Source organism: Scophthalmus maximus, chromosome 18 (genome assembly GCF_022379125.1).
Source record: "Scophthalmus maximus strain ysfricsl-2021 chromosome 18, ASM2237912v1, whole genome shotgun sequence".
Classification (NCBI taxonomy): domain Eukaryota; kingdom Metazoa; phylum Chordata; class Actinopteri; order Pleuronectiformes; family Scophthalmidae; genus Scophthalmus; species Scophthalmus maximus.
In genome coordinates, this window is record NC_061532.1 from 16,251,810 (window position 1) to 16,272,110 (window position 20,301).

The following is a 20,301-nucleotide window of genomic DNA, read 5'->3' on the forward strand; positions in this document are numbered from 1 at the left end:
AATTGGGCCTAAGCTGTCCCAAACCCTCGTGGTACATCTGTTCCATCAACTCACTTGAACCCGAGCGTCCCGCATCTCAACGCGAGTCGTCATCATCAAGCGAAGCGAAGAGTGTTTTAACCCCCAAAATTTTGTTAAACAATCCTGACCCAAAGCGAAGCGATTAAATGGAGAAATAAACCCAGCGCCGAGCTTACCCAAGTCTATTCAGGGCAGGTCCCAGCGGGTTTTGGGGTTTAAATGTTGAAGCTCTAACAAAAATCTGTAAAGACGGAGGAAGAGGAAACGGAGTTCAAGAGGAAGCCATCAACCAGAGTCGAGCGACGAGGAGTCGAGCGGAGGGGTGAACGGAGGACAGCGGCGCGCCCGCATACACACCCCCCCCCCCCCGCCCATCTCAACTCGTCAATTATTAATTTCGTCGCCCGCTTCAACATTTATTCGTGCTGATCGTCAGTCCATCACGGGGGGCCAATGCAGGCGAGCCGACGCACGCGGCCGCTGGAGCAATTTTCCGTTGGTTTCATTTCATCTCTCGTGCATGTCTTTGGAGTGCCGGGGGGGGGGGGACTGGAGCACCTGGAGGGAAAATATTAATATTTTATTTTATCTTATATTTTATATTTTATATTTTATTCTCTCTCTCTAGTCTTGGGGGGAAAGAAAGCTTGATTTATTTATTTATTTTTCAAAGGCTGAGCAGAGGATGAATACATTTGTCACTGGTTTACTGCTGACGTGGGTCCCCCCCCCCCCCCCCCCCCCCCCCCCCCCCCCCCCCGCCGCCGCCGCAGTCTGGGGATTTGAGGTCACGTAGACGTAAAGGTTGAAGACGAGAATGGAGGTAATGTAGCAGAGAGCGATGAGTCGGCGGGCCGCCGTGTGTTACTGCCGTTTATAGAAGTCCTTCTCTGTATTAGTCGGGACTCGAGTCCCTCGAGGGGGGGGGGGACGACGACGACACACACTCTTCATTCTCTCCTTCTGTCTGCAGCCGCCATCTTTCTTCTGATCACCGCCTCTCCTGGCTCTCACTTTTTCCTCTCGGACCTTTTTCCTGCTCGCGCTTCTTTCCGTCTGGACATTCTTGTGCTGTTTACTCGTTCTCTTCCTGTCGCTCTCAGTCTTGGTTCTCCCCTCCATCTTTTCTTCCTCCTCCTCCACGCGGCCGCTGCTTTATCATTTGAAGCCTCAGCCTCGGAGAGGACACTCTTGCCCCGAGCCCAGGGTGTGATGGGAGTTAACCGCCGGCCGTAAATCCTGTCGCAGGAGATGAGTGAGGGCAGGTGGAGCCGGGGCGCGCACACTTGCTTATTGTGTTGGAAATGTAACTTATTGCTCAAGAGATCGCCGAGCTCCCCCCGCCGTTCTCGTCAATCTCGGCTTTTATTGGAAAAGGCGACATTTTGACGACAGTTTTTCTCACCGTCCTCCTCTGTGGCTGGTGTCTCCCCCCCCCCCCCCCCCCCCCCCCTTTAAGCGCTGGCTTCTTCAGCCTCACACACATTCCCTCTCCAGTCTGTTCTCCGCCGGCCCGGTCACACACTTCTGTGTGCGATTTAGGATATCTGATCATCACAGTTACCAAACCGGTTAACGGAAAGCTGCGCATCCACATTTAACCTGGAAACGATCATTCTGTTATTATTATTTTTTTGTTAGCCGCTCACAGTGGACTGCGGCCAAATTGCATTCGGCTGTTATCACGACGTGAGCCTGACGGCTCCCACCGCTTGTTCCAAAGGTCTGATTGTAATCTGAGCAAAAAAATCCATATTCAGTGGATCTGGGCGTATCACGTTGTGCGTCAGCGCATATTGGGATGATGAGAGTCACACAATTTTCGCACAGTGTAACAGTAGCTGTTCTCTCGCCCTGTCCTCTTTATTCCTCCTCCTCTCCTCTTCCTCTCTGGTTACTCCCTCTCTGTCCTCGTGTGTATTCAGTCACTCATTAGGGCCCTTTAAAGTGACCGGATGAAGGTTGGCACCCTCTGCATGGGGTCACCGCTGCCCCTACCTCTCCGGCTCATCCAGGCCGCGAAAGGTCAGCCGTCATCGCGACTCATCACGAGGAAGAGAAACTGGAACAGACAGGAAGTGTGTGTGTGTGTGTGTGTGTGTGTGTGTGTGTGTGTGTGTGTGTGTGTGTGTGTGTGTGTGTGTGTGTGTGTGTGTGTGTGTGTGTGTGTGTGTGTGTGTGTGTGTGTGTGTGTGTGTGTGTGTGTGTGTGTGTGTGTGTGTGTAGTGACATGGATAACCCAGACTTTGAGCTTCCCCTTTTCTGTTTTGACCGCCAAGTTTCTGTGCAGCGCACTTTGAGGATCATATTTCTCAACGCTGCTGTGATGAAGTAAATCATCACTTCGTAATGATGCTTAATTATGAGATCTCATTGCGGCCCTCCCTTTCCATGTAAAGATGTCCAGCCGAGCGCTTCAGCTCCGTATCAGTATTCATCCACGTCCACGCCAGCACACCTGAAAACGTGTATCACATGACCATTCACGTACACCGGGCATGTGCGGGCAGGTGTGAACAGGAAGTAGATTCTCTAATCTGCAGTCAGTTGCTTAGTTACAGACGGCACTAATAAGGAGAAACAACAATGTTGAAATGTAAGAAAAGGAGACGAGGCGGAACTAGTACTGACAGTTTGTATTCACCGCTGCCCGTCAACTCACGGCTGATAAGAACCAGTCTGTATATTAATATGTGTGCCATTTTTGCCGGTCCACAAGACAACGCAGCCCCGCAGTTTTCAAAGTAAAACGGGGACGAGCAGCGTTTCCAAACTCTGGAGCAGTGTGGACGGCAGGCGTAAACGTAGCAGCAATGATGTGGATCGTGGCTATAGCCTAACTCTCACACACACACACACACACACACACACACACACACACTCTGACACTGGCTGCAGGCGCTATGCGTGCAGCTGCATGAGTGGAACTACAGTCACTCGTTTCCGGTCACTCTCAAACACACCAGTTCATCACCCTCACTGACATGGTTAAAAATGACCACCGTCGTCCTTGACCACATCTGATCCACATCTCCCTCGGCTCGGGTCCACATTTTTTATTTGGGGAATAAAAAAAACGAGGAATGATCGGTGCCTTTTTAGCACTAATCACACGTTCCTCCGGCCCAATTAAAAACCTGTTTGCGTAAACCATCGGCACAAACGCACACACAGAGCCAAAGAGTTTGTTTGTGTGTGTGTGTGTGTGTGTGTGTGTGTGTTTGTGCGCGCGCCTGTCTCCGTGTCTCGGCGTGAGCGCGCGCGCATCCTGCTGTCAGCGAATTCTCCGCGGAGATAACCTTGAAGGAGAGGCTGCGTGCTGTCGCTTTGATACCGAATGCCACGCCGCCGCCGGGGCTCAGCGGGCCCGCCCGCGGCTGCAACTGCCCCGAGACCTTTAGCCACTTCTCCGAGGGACTTAATCCCAGAGCTGGCGGCTGTGACTTTGAGTGCTCGGCAGGAGGAAGAGCTCAGACAGGTCGGTGGCCCCCGTGATGAAAATGTGTCGCCCTCTGGATGAGAATATCTGACAAACGTTAGATTTTTTTTCCACACTCTCTGGTAACTGTTGACTGTTGAACATTGGCCTCAATTGTTCATATGTTGCCTCCAGGTTTCCATTATGTAAGTCGGTTGCAACCAGTATAACAAGTTGCGTTAGTTGTGGTCATTTGATTACACACACTTTAGGAACAGTCATAATAATAATAATAATAATAATAATAATAATAAATTTCATGTGAGTACATCTCTGTAATTGTTTTTGTCCTTATGTGGCTAAATGTCAGTACCTGCACCTGTAATTCTAAATCCCTTCATTGTTATTTCAGTTGAACTTATTTGTTTGACATAAAACCGTCAGATTTATGATTTAAGAGTCCAAAGACTATGAGGATCAACCAATTCTGTCGACGCGACCTTCGGTTTACCAGCCATTAGCTAATGGCCGTTCCATTCGTCTGTATTAAAACCTATTGCAGCCACTTTGTGCATCGTGCCTTTTTACTTTCCCGTTCTGTTTTCATCTCTTTCCTCCACGCTACACCCCCCCCCCCCCCCCGCCAGGCTTTCTCTCTTCCATTTGGCCCAACTTAATGGACTCTTGCACATTCAGCTCAGAAAATGTTGTGAAGTAAACAGCAGCTCATGAAATATTCACCGCTCTCTTTCCTGTGTGTGTGTGTGTGTGTGTGTGTGTGTGTGTGTGTGTGTGTGTGTGTGTGTGTGTGTGTGTGTGTGTGTGTGTGTGTGTGTGTGTGTGTGTGTGTGTGTGTGTGTGTGTGTGTGTGTGTGTGTGTGTGTGTGTGTGTGTGTGTGTGTGTGTGTGTGTGTGTGTATATCTGTGTATGAAACACTGGGGCGGCCCCAAAAAAGAGCTAAGGGTGTCTCCGCATCTCGGCTCCGAGCCAACAGAGAAGCGAAAAGGGATCACCGCGAGTGGGAGCACTCCGCTGCTGAGTGAGTCAGACGTTTGATGATATTCATATTGAAAAAAAATAAAAAAATCACACAGTCATACTCCAAATTTAATCGCTGTGTTTTTTCGTTGCAAATGGCAGGAAACAGGGGAGCAAACATTTTTTGGGGGTTACAATCGGCCTGCCTGGAGCGTTTCTGTCCTTTTCCCCTTTTTTGGAAGTGATACGTTATAATCAGTTTGTTAAATGCCGTCCCTTGATTTCTTCATGTCGTTGTTGGGTTCACATGTGTCAGCCCGTGTGTGTGGGAACTGGGCTAGAGGCGCAGAGGTCGAACTGGATTGAACCTCCACACGCCAGCTGAGAAAACAAGCAGAGAAGCTGGGAAGGAAACGGCACCAGGGAGCAACCATCAGGTTCAAGAATAAGGCTGCTCAGATAAAACACCCCAGGAAGATAAATGGTTGGAAATTGCCACCATGGTGGCAATTGATGTTTCTCTCTCGCTGCCTCTGTGTAGTTCACACACCTGCGAGCTGCCCCCCCCCCCCCCCCCCCCCCCCCCCCCCCTGCACTGTGCTCATAAGCTGATATAGGGAATCTAACATCTCATACTGGTGTCCAGTCGTAGGTCACATTCGGCTTCATCTGTCAAATAGATATTTGTGAATCGTGACCACAGGTGTGTAAACACCTTTTCCACTGATCTCCTCCTACATCATGCCTCCGCCACCACGCTACATGCCAGAACGCGTACCACATCGCGCGGCACGTCATCCCCCTCCAGCGGCCCGCGACCTGAAACGGTCATATGAAAGAAGCCGTCCTCTGGCGGCGTGCCCTCGTCGCGGGGCCTCGCCGCCCGGAGACCGGCGCCCGCTGACACGTGACCTGCGCTGCGGCCCCCCGAATCACGCTGGAAGATTCACCAGCAGGACGGAAAAGAGGTCATCTGCGTCGATTGCCTCCTGCATGCTGCCGCGGCACATTGGGGGCATTTTTCTGACAGCCCGCCGCGCACTTCCACATGTGCCGTGCCAGCGGCTGCCGCCCGAGCGCCGCTCGGGGTCGCCGCCACAGCAGGGTGAAGGGCGGCGACGGCGATGATGAACGATGATGTTTTGAAACACGACGGTTGAGAGGAAGATTTTGGGGATCGAGTGTGCGTGTGTGTGTGTGTGTGTGTGTGTGTGTCCCATTTTATGAACAGCATAGGTCCACTTATTCCCTCCACTCATAAAAAAAAATAGGAGGACGAGCACATTGAAAAAGTAAGCAGTGGCATATTTCATTTTGTCTTGAGTAGCTCAGAGCTGGCAATCGTGTGTCTACTTCACTCGGAGGATGAGGAAGGGGGGACGTGGTGGCAAGGAAGAGGAATAATAATAAGGACGAAAAAAAGAAAGAGGTACTATACGAACAATCCCTCTAAAATCCTGCGCTCAGCACATCTGTCACGCGGTCCAACTTGGGAATGATTGTGCTACAGCGGGGGAACTTTGACATTATTATAATTTCCATTATTTATGCCCGCTCCCCGCTCGTGGCAACCCGAGGGCAGATGTGAGAGGTTTGAGACAAAATGCTCGCACTCGGGCCATATCTCCGGTGGAATATTACACTTTGGAGATCTTCATCAGTGGCATGAGTTGCGGCCGGGTGTAATTTTCTCTCTAATGAGACCACATTCTGCTGACACGGGAGTCAATAGACGTCTCCCCGTTTCTCCATAGTTACGAAAAAGACACAAATCTGAAGCTGCCGAACGAGAATGTGCGTGAACGCGCTTGTCTGCCTCCTCGTCACCACGAAGGCCGAGGGCTGAAAGAAGCGTTATGGAAACCACCTGAATAATCTCTCATTTTTTCCGCAGCCACTGACTGGAGATGATAATTGCCATAATGTGCCGTTAGTGTCGGTGCCTTTCGTACTCAAACAGAACCGGCTGGTAATCCTTCAGGATTTGCACCTCGCCAGGTGGATACATCTCAGCGTAAACCATCGTCCTTCTGTTGTTAGAGGTACAGTAGATTGCGAGGTTCTGTGATACCTAACCTCTTCACGCACACCGTGTCCCGGGGACGTGATCAGATTAGTCATCTCCTTTTCATCTTCGTGATTCTTTGCCTCGCGGCGCAAAAAAAAAAAAGCCCCTCGCCACGTCCGAGTCTCTGTGTGTTGGATTTTAAGGAAACGGCTGTTCTTCTCTTCTGTCGACTTCCCCTCCTGTTTGAGATTATTTCAGGAAGTGAATGCTGGTAACTGGGTCATCGTGTCCAAACGTCTCCGTTTTCCTGCCTGTCCAGACTAGAGCGGCAACAGTCGATCGATTAGCAAACGACTACTAAATTAATCGCCAGCTATTCTGATAATCGATTAATGGGTCCAGGTTGTTTTTATGGGTCGAAATTCTCTCATTTCAGCTTCTTAAATGTGGATATTTTCTGGTTTCTTTGCTCCCCTGTGACAGTAAAACTAGATATCTTTGGTGCGCGCACAAAACAAAACATCGTCTTGGGGTTTTGGGAAGCACAATCGACATTTTTTTTACCAATTTTCGGACATTTTATGGACCGGACGACTAATCGATTGATCGAGAAAAATAATCTACAGATGAATCAATAATGAAAATAATCGTTAGTTGCAGCCCTAGTCCAGAGGTTTTCACAATGAAACCATGCCGGCAGCGTTTTTAGGGCGCTTGAAAACTCTCGTGCGGTGCGGACAGGCAGGCGCAGACGAACGTAGCAGCAGCAGTGGTGCGTTTTAAAAACTATAAAACATGGTAACGCGGGTGTAGCCTCAAGCGTTTTGGGACATCACAACTTCCCACCATAGGTCCGTCCAGTGTCAAACCCGACCAGGTCCGATCAGAGTAAATCAAAGCATATTTGTGGGTGAGCAGAGCTTTTTGACATGAAGAACTCCATGTTCACTTCGCTCTCTTAACGTACCAGCAATGAACTATGAGCTCGGCTTTCAAGTATGTGCAGAAACCCCCGTTTGGCACGAGTCGCTCGCCTCGCCCCACACTTTCTTTTTGTGGTCATCGGTTTTGCTCGGCCGATGGCAAACATCATTACGCCTCGTCGAGCGCGGCGACAGGAGTTGTTGCCGGCCTCCTCGCGTCCCGGTTGCGCGGAGTGCCACCGTCTTCACACGGCCCCTTTATTCTCCATAATAAAACACAGCTCAGCACATCCCCGCGCTGCATGATTAAAGAGAAGCCACCCCCACGCGTCAGGCCGGGTTAGTCGCAACAGGAGCGCGGGCGAGGGGAAGGGGCGTCTGCACAGATTTCACTAATCCCCACAGCGTTCAATAAGAAATGAAGCAGTTTGCTCGTCGTTGTTTTCTTGGGGGGGGGGGGGTGGTCTCGGCGCCCTGCTGCATTCTGGGCAGTTTGGGCCGGTGAAGAGCGCACTTCCACGCTGACTTTACATGCGGAACCACATATTAACCCGTCACAGAGACACAGAGAGCGTCCGCTCAAACTGCTTCCTGTTTCTTGCCTGTCTCCCTTCTCCCCCCACTGCTGTGAGATGAAGGGAAGTGATGATCCAGGGATTTTTTTCTCTCTCTCTCTCCCCCCCGTTCTCTCTGTTCCATTGATCTCGCTGTATCACCTTGACGGTGTTGCATTCCGGCACGTAGGCTACAGGGATGGCAGCGGGCACTTGGGAAGGGGGAGAGAAAAGAATTTTGTGGGATTTAGTCGTCTCCAAACAAATCCATTTACCGCCGGGCTTTAACTAAGAGCGAGGGGGAAAGGGCTGGAAATGTGTCGTGCGGGTTGTGGTCGATGGTGCAGTGTGGGGCCTGGGAGAAATTAAAAGATGTATTCTTGTTTGTGTGGTTGCTTCTTAATGTGCGTGTGTGCGCGACGGAGCTTCTGAGAGACGAGAGTGTGTATATGTGTGTGTGTGTGTGTGTGTGTGTCTAATGTGCAAGCAGGCAGGACGTTGGAAAGTGGAACATCCCTGTCCTGCCCCGGCAGCGATGCAGCATCAGCCCATTGGCCGTACGTCAGTGTGTAAAATGCAGAATGCGGTGTCATGCTGATCAATCCTGTGGGCTGCTGAGACAGGGTTGTGTCAGGACCAGTCAGGAGCATCTCGGCTGCATCCGTCATCCTGTCCGACCCTGCTCCCGTGCCCTCTGCATGGCGCTAAGTGAGGCGCGTCACGCGATCTGCGGTGTTCGTCGAGGCGGCCTCGCCGGCCTCGCCCTCCCTCGGATCGCTTTTGATCTGCTTGCTGTTTGATCGGCAATCGCAAAAAAAACCCCAAACGTATTTGCAAGACAAAGCGACTCGTGCAGTAAAGTCAACTAACTCCCGTGTCTGTCTTTGTTCCAACAGGATGCCACTCTGATCGGAGGGTCCCGTGGGACTGGGAGAGAAAGAAACAGGACGGCGCGGGACGCACCGGTCGCCGCGGAGCCGGGCGCAGGGGAGACGACGCCAATCGAGCCCTCGATAAAACGCGGACCCCTGAGCAGGCCAGCCATGCTATAGCACGCACACCGAGAAAAGGCTAGTTGAGCTCCGGAGAGAACACCAGCTGCCTTTTATCACACTCACCGAAAACAACAACCGCGAGCATCGCCCTGCTCACCCGTCGCTTGCCGTCTGCCATCCCCGCGGAGATGCCGATGCCGAGGTTGACGCTGTGGCACTTGTTGTGACGGGGCACAGCGCGTGCGCGCACACATCCGGCGGGCGGGTCGGTGGGCGGCACAGGGGCACCGAGGGGATTTTCTTTTTCCGGGTCGGCGTGGTTGAACCATGCGGCCCTGGGCGGGATCGTGGCGTTGGATTACCCTGGTGCTGTTGGCCTGGGGCACGCTCCTCTTCTACATCGGCGGCCACCTGGTGCGGGACAGCGAGCACCCGGAGCGGTCCAGCCGGGAGCTCTCCAAGATCCTGGCCAAGCTGGAGCGGCTCAAGCAGCAGAATGAAGACCTGCGGCGCATGGCCGAATCGCTCAGGTAAAACGACGAGCCAATCGCCGAGATAGTGTGGGGTGATGGTGTCCTCTTTTTTTGGGGGGGGGGGGGGGGGTTCGTTGCACATCCTAGTGTGGATAAACCCTCGCCTGAATCGTGTGGACCAGTTAGCGGTTGGAGCACTTTTCCCTTCGCGATTTCCGACACATGGACTTTGCGTATTGCCCCGACGCCGAGTACCGATCCGACACCGGTGCATTTAAAAAAAAAAAAAAGATATAAACTTATATAACTGTATTTTAACAGCCGTTTGCTACTGGTGGAAGTGAGGATTGCCGTCAGCGTCGCTTGGCCTGGCTCAGTGTTTAACTTCTCTGAAGAAAAGAATAAAGCCAAAGAACTTCTTTTATTATCACTTTGACAGTCGTAACTGGAAGAAGAAGAAAAAAAAAGAACCAAGGAACAAACAACAGTTTTTTTCCTTCAAGTCGCTGTTAAAGTGCGGCCAAAAAAATAGAATAAATAAAAGAGCTTTTTAAAGTTTTAAACAGAACAGAGTTACGGTATAAAACAGAGCAACACTTTCCAGGGTCCGTCTGATGCCACATCAAAGTTTCCGTACAACTTTTTCATTACTGCACTAAACACACAAAACGTGTAAAGCACAACCCCCCTCGTTGTTTTTCCGGGTCAGTCCGTCCTCTTGTTCAGGGAACGCTGTGGCGCAATGCATCATTTCCCTTTCGGCCGACAACCAGATTCAGCCTGGAGCTCACTGCTCGTCCAATCAGTGTAAAGTATTTTTGAGAATCTAGCGACGCTATGAATGTTTCTTCGACTGTTATGTGATCCATGTGATCAGCATCCGCTTGAATAAGCGTCTTCTCTGTGACACACACGGCGAAACAAATGATGCCGCAAGAAGCCTCATCAAAAGCTGATCAGTGGTGTCAGAGACACCGAGGGTGTGTGTGTGTGTGTGTGCGTGACAGACAGACGGACGGACCGTCACACACTTGTTATTCTGGCAGACAATAGCACATTGTACGAGCCCATTAACCGCACAGCGTCTCTCACTCGCTCAAGCTATGTGAAATGGAGAGACAGATGGTTCTGCTCTTATCTCCACACACTGACACATAAACACCGGGCCTGCGCATTGGGTGTCTGTGTGTGTGTGTGTGTGTGTGTGTGCGTGTGTGTGTGTGTGTGTGTGTGTGTGTGTGTGTGCACACGTGCAGAGACTGGGTGTCCTGGTGTGGAGGACCATATTAACCGGGAAACTCGGGCCCTTCAGATGTTGCCATTGCTGCTCCTCTGTGATATTCCGATTCACTTTGATGCAAGGCCCTCGTCCCGTAAACACACACACACACACACACACACACACTTCAGACAGCTGGTCCCTGATTAAATCGCCTTGCTTTTTGTAATTATTCAGAATTGGCTGAAAAACAAAGGTGGAATTCACGGCATAAATCTGGACCAGTGTCCAGATGGGTCCGCGACACACTGCGTGCTTGTTGCGTGTCATTGAGTTTGCCTGTTGATCCGGGACCGGGCGGGGGGCCTCCACAGTTGTTTACCGGGGGGGGCCGCGCTACAGTGCCTCCTCGAGTCCCGCTAAGCCTCAGCTAAGTATCCGGCGCAGCAAGCCAATATAGCAGGCGACCGGCTCGCCGGGGTTAAGCTTTATAAGCTATCGACATAGACGGGGGTTGGTTTGTGCTCTGTTCAAGTTTGTGCCTTGATGTGTGTGTGTGTGTGTGTGTTTGTGTGGGTGTGTGTGTGTGTGTGGTGGGGGGGTGTTATACAGGCCCAGGAGAGAACTCCCCCGCCTTCTCGTCCTGTAGCGTCTCTCATCCTAATATTGGAGCCCTAATAGAAGCAAAGAGGCTGTTAGTGAGCTGTCCATCATTCTCGCCCGTCGCCCCTCCCTTCACTGCTTCATCGCCTCCTCCTCCTCCTCCTCCTCCTCTCTGCCCTCCGCTACCAAACTGCTGACGGAGGCACGGCGCCGGGCCAGACTCCAGCCGACTGAGCGACAATTCACTACCTCCTCAACACACGAGGAACGCCAACTTCCCCCCATCGGCAGATTCCGGGGCGGGGAGCACGGATCTGTTCGACGCTGCACAACAAGCAGGAAACTGCTCCTTCTTGCGAGCAGCCACTCAACAGAAGATAACCAAGATTTTCATACAAATACCCCTAACCTTTACATTTGTGCAGTCATGTTTAGTTTTTTTCTATGAAAGCCCTCGCAGAGATTCAAACAGATGAAACCAAAAATGACTACACCTCCGCGTCGACTTGCTTCGCGGCAGAGAAGCCGCCGCAGAGCAGCCGATTTGAAGCTTAGAGTTTAGGCTTTAACTTGGTTAGTGTCACTTGCACCAGAGCAGCACTAGACGGATGTTGTAAGTCATTATCGGGGCGTTGTTGTGCATTCATTATACATCTGGAGAGACCTTGTTCACAGCGGCTCATTTGCTTTACGATGGAGCGCGATCGCTGATGCAGTTTGCATAGGATATCGATTTTTTTGTTCTGTTTTTTTGGTGGAACGCAAATTGCAAATTTCTATAGAATCACTGACAAGATATTTAGTTACTCTTCCTGCTCAGTGGATTCCTCAGACGCGAGTGATCGCGTTTTCGGCCCAACTCCCTTCAATTCGTAGAATGGAGTTGTCACGTGCAAATCAAGGATTTTATCAATCAATGCTTAGAGTCCAATTAGTATCACCGGGTTCACTTGATTCACTCATTCAGTCCCGTCGTGAGTGACTCGAGCGACAGGGCGCGGTGCCAACCTACCGATCACCCGGCGGCGCTAATGGGAGTTGAGTGCGAGGTTGAGAGTCGCTCTGTCTGGTCTGGCTCCGCCCCCTCCTGTCCAGCAGCTGTCAGTCACCTCGCGGAGGGGGGGGGGGGCGCAAAGCGGCGGGCCCACTGCGGAGACAATGACACGTGCCAGCCGGCCGGACGGTGTGACATCGACGGGATCGAGGGCCGAGAGTGACAGCTGGGCTGAGCGAGGACGACCTGATCGGTCCCCCAGGCATGCCAGCAGAGGGACGGAGGGAGGGAGGGAGGGAGGGAGGGAGGGAGGGGTGATGCTGAGGAGGGCGAGGAAGAAGTGGGGAGCATGATGGATGGGGTGAGGACTGAACTAAGTAACGAGGAAATGGAAATGGAAAATGAGGACTCGGAGGGGGCCATGAGAAGGACCACAGCCGTCGCACTGGTCTGTTCTATATCTGTACTTCAGCCCGGGCCAGAGGCAGCATGATCAGATGTTTGGCATTGTACAGTACAACCAGGTGATAAAAAGACTGTGCAGCGCACCTTTCCTCCGATCAATGAATTGATCAGTTGACCCCGCGCTCGCTGTAAATCCCCCCCCCCGTGCGTGTGAGGTGATGTAAGTAAAGAATTACTCGCGCGTGCGATACCGCGTGACCCGGATCTCGGACGGACCAGAGATTGAAACAAAGTCTTTTTCCTCTCCTCGGTGGAAATTGTCTTTTAATGGAGCGGGACATCGACCATTTAGGCCACAATTACTGTCCTCTGTGCCCTTGCGTGTTTTATGGTTAACTTTCAGCCACATTAGCTGGTAAAAAAAAACTATACACGCGGCCCTTTTTTTTTTTTTTTTTGCATAGGTCAAACTCATTTGGTTTCCCGGTCTTTCGTGGAGCATGGGAGTGTAAACGGTGAGAAAAAACAACGGACGTGTAGTTTGTATGTGAAGAAGCCGGTGTCCACTGTCATTCATCCTGTAATGGTTTAACACCATTACAGTTTTAACTCTTGCTATTTCCCGACCGGAATGCCCATCGACCCGGCCGTAGATCAGACCCAGTTAGGGAAAGTCTACTACCACACACACACACACACACACACACACACACACACACACACACACACACACACACACTAGCCCCATTGTGGGAGCTGTCTGTGGTCGGGACATCTGTGTCAAGGCGGCCTCAGAGCGGAGCGGCCTCGCTCTGGACTTGCTGAGGCGTTGAAGCATGCGATGAATGCACCGCTCACAAATCGGTTCACTCTTCGGAATTGTACAGCTTCAGTCACACGGACGCGTGACATCGGATCGGACATAGGAATATCCACACGAACTCACGAGCAGATACGCAGATTCAGGCGTCTACGCTCGGACGGCCACTGTAGGAAGCCTCATTGCTCCTTTAATCGCCGAACTCCTTCCGAAGCAGATGCGATCGAGCGGTTTTCACGGTGGTTGCGGACTTTTCCTGCTCGTTCCCAATGTCTGCTCGCCTTCGCTCCGCCCACAGCCCACATTCCTGCGGCCTACTGGCTTGACTTATTGGAGTCGAGTGGTCGGTGGTGGCGGAACCACGCTGCCTGCTCTGTTCCCCCGGGACGGAGGCTGCGGCGTGTCGGTCAAAGGCTTTTGACGCGTCGCGACAGACGCAAGGGCGAGGGCGAAACTTGTGTTCACGTGGCCGGCTTTCATCTACGCCTGCTCCCGGGACTCACGTCACATCCGCATCCATATGGATGAACTCACAGTTTTGTTCTCTTGTTGAAGTCCACCGTCCGGAGTGTTGTGAGTGTCACCGCGGAGACGTGTGCGTGCCCGCTCCGTTGGGCGGGAGCGACAGCGACAGCTGGGCCCGGCGTTCTCGTAGGAGACTGGGTTGAGGCGCGCTGAACCTCACCTGCTTTACGTCTCAGTGCTCATCAACAACCCCCCATCCCCCCCATCCCTTCGCTTTCACAGCTTGTCTTTCACTCGGCGGTACCACCCTCCCCGCCTCCCCCGGAGTCGGGAGTTTTCCCCTCATCTGTTACCGCTCCTGTACCGTTTGATTAAGATGCTGTTGAATCCAGCTGCCGCGTCTAGTCTCTTGCCTCAGATCCTCTAGAGATACCGTCAGGAATCATTTGTGTACGCTGTTTTTCCTCCTTCCTGTTTGTGTGTGTGTGTGTGTGGGGGGGGTTGTTTGGATGTATTTTACATCTGCATATATCCTGTTTGGGGAAGCTTGTGTTTTGCCGCCGTGTCTCAGCAGTTTTACGTCTCCTTTTGACCCGCTCCTCATCCGGTGCTCGTCCGTCCTATTTCCTTTTTCACGCCCTGTTCAGTGGAGTTTATCGCACTGCTTTGTCGTCGCCCCCCCCCCCCGGGGAAATGATGTCAGTAAGGAAAATAGTCCTACTAACTAGCACACGAGGGTGTGACCTTTGGGAGCTCCCCCCGTTGAATATTGTTTGAACAGACGACCGTAGACAGTGGAGTTGATACCAGGTCAGGTAATGCACCCGGGTGTTATTGCAAAAAGATCCGTGTCAGGCGGCCGAAACGGCCACACAAAGGAAACAAGGCGGGAATTCCACACAACTAGATAAATATCTGTGATGCCACCGAGGCACAGAGAGAATTCTTCCTTGTCCGTCACGCGGTTACATAACGTCGGAGTTTAAAATATCCTGCTCAGTTATTTCCACGGCGTTGACGCACAAGCACTCGGTTAGTGCTCAGTGAAGTGAGGGGGGGTGCAGAAAGACGCGGCTGCTGCAACTTTAAAAGTCTCATCTTTGTGCCTGCCAGCGACTGATGTTCCTCACTCAGGGAGCAAATTGAGTTTGCATGCCTTGATTACTCATTAACATGGCCCCGGCAGCACTCCGCCAATGCCCCTGTGCATTCAGACGTATTCCATTTTTAATAGTTTTATGTAGAGGAATTGATATGGTACAATGTCAGAGGCAGCTCTCTTCTCCTTCTCCTTCTCCTTCCCCCTCACCTTGACTGACTCGAACTCTGTGTTTCCGTGCGTGACAGATTGCTCATTTGTGTTTCACATAGCCCGACACAGAGAGGTGTGAAAAAATGCCCGTTTAATGTCCGTAACACCTATTTAACAGGGAGCCGTAATTGGCCCCCCAAAAAAACTGAATATGTACAAGTCTGACACGGATTGGTTCACAGTACTACTTAAAGATAGCTCACGGCAGGCATCATTTCAACTCCAGTGCACAATTAAAGCTGTAAATTTACGGTCAAAGTACAATAACAAATTTGATTTAATATGTTTACTGCACTCGAGAAGAATTGATGTGCTGGTTTGTTTTCACCCTGCAACGCCAGCATGGCAAGCGCCAACAGGGCTTTTTTTGTTTTCAACCGTCCGTGTGTGTACAAAATAAATCAACAACGCATGGACGGACTTGTATCAAGGTCAAGTTCGACGAAAATACGATTCATACGAAAACACGTTGTCCAAGATGTCTTCACAAATAATGTAGCTCCAGAGAGAGAGAGCGTATGAAGCTGATATTGATCAGAGGACGATTCCCCCGTCACATGATGAAGTGGCGCCAGATGTCGGTAAACAATGACGTTGTGCATGGTTCAAAAAACGTGTCAGGTATCGCTGCATCGGACTTGAAGAGTATACTGATGGGAAATTAATTCCTGATCTTACGGTTGGAATGACGTCATCATGGCGTCAGGAAGTGACATCATGCAGTCCAGTAATGCTTTTGGAGAAGAAAAAAAATAAGATTGGCAACACGACCCGATTCTAATTTAGATGGTCATCGTACGGTTTAAGTGATAATTGCAAAATGTTGGTGCTCAGTGAAGTGAGAGACGAAATGTTTGAGTCATTTTCGTGCTTCCGTCTTTTTGCGCACGTCAAGTGACATTCGGCACAAAGGCTCAGTTCCGTGGACGTTGTGAGACGACGTGGAGCTTCGGCTCTACTGCACAAAAAAAAGAAAGGCAGAGCTCGGCCCACGAGCTCGAGCTCAGAATGAATGAACACGCACAGAGTGTTCTCAGTGCTGAATGCTTAGAGACGAACATCGCTGCTCCATTTCCCCCGCAACTGTTTCATTCCAAGCGGGAATCGGCGAGACGCACGCCGCACTAGTCGGTGAATGTTTCGATGATAAGCAATCTCACCCCTCCTCCAAACTCGCTGCAACCTGCGTAAAGTCAAATCCTGCGAGCGACAGTTATTTCTCTCAACAGATTTACTGAGAGGCTGGTTTCATTTTGACAGCGCAGGAGGAATTTCACAATATTTGCAAAACGGGCCGACGGATTGCAAATCGCGAGCGAAAAACTTAATTACAGCCAAGAAGCGAGCGGTGTGCATCCAGTCAGTTGTCGGGGAAGGTTGATATTGAAGTCTATATTGTAGCTTTGAATGCTGCCTGTCTCCGGATAATTCATCCATGGCATTGCTCCACCGAAAATGAATAAAGGGGAGAGAAAAAAAAATAATTGTGGGATCGCTCCAGTCTGAGATTCATCTAGTTTGTTTTTCATCGGAAGAATCGCATTCGCAGACCTGCCGTCTTGTGATCGGGAGTCTCGCAGTCGACTGACTGGCGGCATGGGGGTCGCACACTTCACGATCCTTCACCAAGAGAAACCCCCAACTAGTACGTCTGGTATTCAAAATATAAAAAAGACTAAAACAAAACACTTCCCCTTGCAGCTGATTTACAGATTCCTGTACGCATTCGCAAATGTCATTGCGCATTTTTAAAATTCTTTTACACATTTATGAATCTGATTACGAACACACGGATTGATAGACAGTTACACAACTTCTCCACACACAGACACAATTAATATTCTCCCCATATTTGACCGTTCCTGCTCTTCTGTGTCATCCTGCTTTGTTTAGTTTTTTTCACTCACCCCGTCCTGCGCTCCGATTGGCCGTAGTTGTCGCATATTTTATCTAGATATTTAGCCTGCGAGAAATCTAGTCGTCCTCGTGAATCGCATCTGTGAAGAGTCCACACGTGCCGCTTGGCGTCGGCTGATCGAAAACCAATTTGGCTAAAATATTGAGCTTTTGTTGGCGAGTTCTTAAAATTGTCAGCGAGCGGAAAATCGCGCTAAAAAAACGGTGTAGTGTGAACGAGGCCTTAGTTATTGACAGCAATTTTAGTGACTTTATTATTGTTTTTAATGAATTCAGCACGTGTAGGTAAACATCTGGTCAGATTTGGGGATTCGCTGCTTTACTTTGTGTTACGTCATTGTGAAAATTTAAATGTATCATTCGTTGCTTTTTTGTTTTTTATAGACAAAATAAGCAATTTTTGGGGAAAGTTATGTGATTTCTCAGTCATAATCAAATCAAAATATAATTTTTTTCCATTTTCCAGCACCACAGTGGTTACAGTTTTATAAAATCCTTTTCACATTCAATTCTTCTTTTGTGTTTACTGGGATACAGTTTCACACATTTTGCCGGCAGGACGTTTGGCAGAGAAGAAGAGGAGAATTTTTCTCTCTCTCCTCCCTCCGCCCATGTAGACAAGCTCGCTGTCTACATGTTCCCCCGTCACAACCTCTCCCTGTGTCCCCTTCCCCCAGGATACCCGAGGGTCAGGCAGAAGCCGGGTCCCTGGCCGCCGCGGGGAGACTCCGCTCGTTGGAGGACCAGCTGACCAGAGCCAAGCAGAAGATCCACAGCTTCCAGAAACTCTCTGGAGACGGTAAGCGGGGGGCAGAGCCGCCGCGAGAAAGGGTTACGGAGAAAAGCGTTTGGCGCCCGAGCTCGATTTTGAAAGGTGTATAGAAATATCGGACGAGACAGGTCTGCAGCTCTCGTGAGCTTTTGCCCGCAGCAAAGAATCTCGGCGTGGTCCAGCGACCGTGCTGCTGTAGCTCAGCGGCGATGAGGGCGGGAGCGGCGCCGTCGGACAGGCGGCGGGGGTCGTGTGTGTCATTTGCCGCCTTAAGCAGCGGTCAGACGGGTCAGGAAAGCTGTCAGGTGAGTAGGGAAATGTGTGAATGAAGTGGAAGCAGTGTGAACACCCCAACGGCAGAAAGGGGGGGGGGGGGGGGGGGGGGGGGGGGGGGGGGGGGGGGGGGGGGGCAGGCTGAGAGAGAAAATAAAGAAGGAAATGTGAGCGTGGAGGGCAGCGCAGGGTCAGTCTTTCCATCTCGCCGCAGGGGGAAGAAAAATGCTAAAAATACCCTCCAGCTTTTTTTCCACTAAGGAAGCGAGCGAAGAGCGAAGTGAGTGCCAGATAGAAAGGTTAAAAAAAACCCAGTGTTTTTTTCCTTTTCCCCTCTCTCCACCACCATCTTCTCCTCCTCCCGCTCGAGGCCGTCTTTCCCTTCCCCCCTCCTTTTTTTTCTTCTTCATTTTTTCCTTTTTCTGAAATCGCAGACCCACCCATGTGGGTTAGGGTGTAGAGTTCCCATCCTGTCGCTCCGGAGAACCGCGTGAGGGCCAACGCACCAGAGGGAGCCGCGAGACACCGAAAACGCCGATGGAGTGGTCCTCAACGAACATTTTCACAGTTGTTCAGATAAAGGAACCTCGTCGTGCCATTAGCCTATTTAGATCTCCTTCCCCCCTTGCTCCGCCAAGCGCTATTCCCCAGGAGCTGTCCTGATGTTAACGATGTCACCGATTCATCGGTTTTTGAGATCTCACCTGTGCCTCGAAGGGCCGCGCGGTGGCGTAGTGGCTAGCGCCTCACAGCAAGACGGTTCTGGGTTCGAGTCCCGGTTCAAACCAACCGGGGCCTTTCTGTGTGGAGTTTGCATGTTCTCCCACGTGTGTGCGTGGGTTCTCTCCGGGTTCTCCGGCTTCCTCCCACAGTCCACAGACATGCAGAATGGGGTCAGGTTCGTCGGAGACTCTGAATTGGCCGTAGGTGTGAATGTGAGAGTGAATGGTTGTCCGTCTCCATATGTGGCCCCGCGATAGGCTGGTGACCTCTCGCCCAATGTCAGCTGGGATTGGCTCCAGCCCCCCCGCGACCCTTAAATGGATAAAGCGGTAGACAATGGATGGATGGATGGATGGATCTGTGCCTCAAATATCAAACCGCCCGCGCATTGTCGTGTTTTTCCTTTGCCGTGAGCTGTTTTCTTTCTGTTTCCCCCCCGCAGGCCCCGGGCCCACTCAGGAGGAGCTGCGGAGGAGGGTGGAGAACGGCGTCAAGGAGTTCTGGTACTTCGTCCGCAGCGAGGTGAAGAAGCTGGCCACCGTCGAGGCCAGCGAGAGGCAGAAGTACGCCGACACACTCCTTCAGGACCTGGGACACCAGGAGAGGTGGGCAAAAAAAAAACGTGACAAGTGGCAAGGATTTGTAGGAAAACCAGCAAATCCTTGGGGAAAAAAAGCTGATGGTGACATCGGTAGAAAGAAGAAGAAAACAAAAAACAAATCTCGCAGCGAGACGCTAACACAGACCTGGCTGCTGCCTCAGTCGGGCCCATTAGTGGCCGGTCATGTTGAAGCAGACTGTTTTCCAGCGGTGCGAGAGTGACAATGAATGCATGTGTCTGTGTGTTTCCCTGCGACACAACATGCAGAGCCCCTAATTGGACACAGCTCGTTAAAAGCAGATCTGTTGTCGACACAGCCACGTGACATTACCGCAGTTATGACTCCCAGCCAAGGTTTTCTGGACGACGAAAACAAAGGGAGATCTACGGCAACTCAGCAAATCCAGGTGCAGCGCACGACCCCGTGCGTCTGCACGGATCGAGGCCGACGACATGGAACATGTTAATTGGTGAGGTTTACAGATGCTGGTCGGTGGATTTTGTTTCACCCCCTTTGTTTCCAGGGCTTTGTGCTAATCTGAGTTAACGGGGCTGCCGGCTGTAGCTTCATGTTTACCGCACAAAGCCAGCCGCTGTGTCCTCCTCCTCATTCAACCCGACTCCTGTTAGCTCAGGAGTCGGTCGCTGTGCAAATATCGGGCGCGTTTGAATCTTTCATTCGTTCACCTTCACAGCACACTTACTGCTCATGAGCGAACGTTCGCTCATGAGCGGGACTTGAAAGCAGCAGCACTTGCTGAGAGACGGAGGAGGGCCGAAGGTCCCAGACGCGCCGCTCTCCGTCATCCGGATGGCACGCGTCCAC

At 51.3% G+C, this 20,301-nt stretch overlaps 1 protein-coding gene across 4 annotated transcripts in view; it reads left to right on the top strand.

Annotated features, from left to right (window-relative positions):
- Positions 1 to 20,301, top strand: part of fut8b (fucosyltransferase 8b (alpha (1,6) fucosyltransferase)) — an 82,359-nt gene that overhangs the window by 35,553 nt on the left and 26,505 nt on the right. For 2 of the 4 annotated variants that reach the window (XM_035617066.2, XM_035617069.2), the window contains exons 2-4: positions 8,800 to 9,428; positions 17,784 to 17,905; positions 19,317 to 19,479. In XM_035617066.2, the coding sequence (XP_035472959.1) occupies positions 9,226 to 9,428; positions 17,784 to 17,905; positions 19,317 to 19,479 (488 nt within the window). In that variant the 5' untranslated portion in view covers positions 8,800 to 9,225. Of the gene's footprint in view, positions 1 to 4,395; positions 4,480 to 6,331; positions 6,461 to 8,799; positions 9,429 to 17,783; positions 17,906 to 19,316; positions 19,480 to 20,301 lie in introns of those variants that run through there. The other 2 variants (XM_035617067.2, XM_035617068.2) reach the window with 2 other exon arrangements.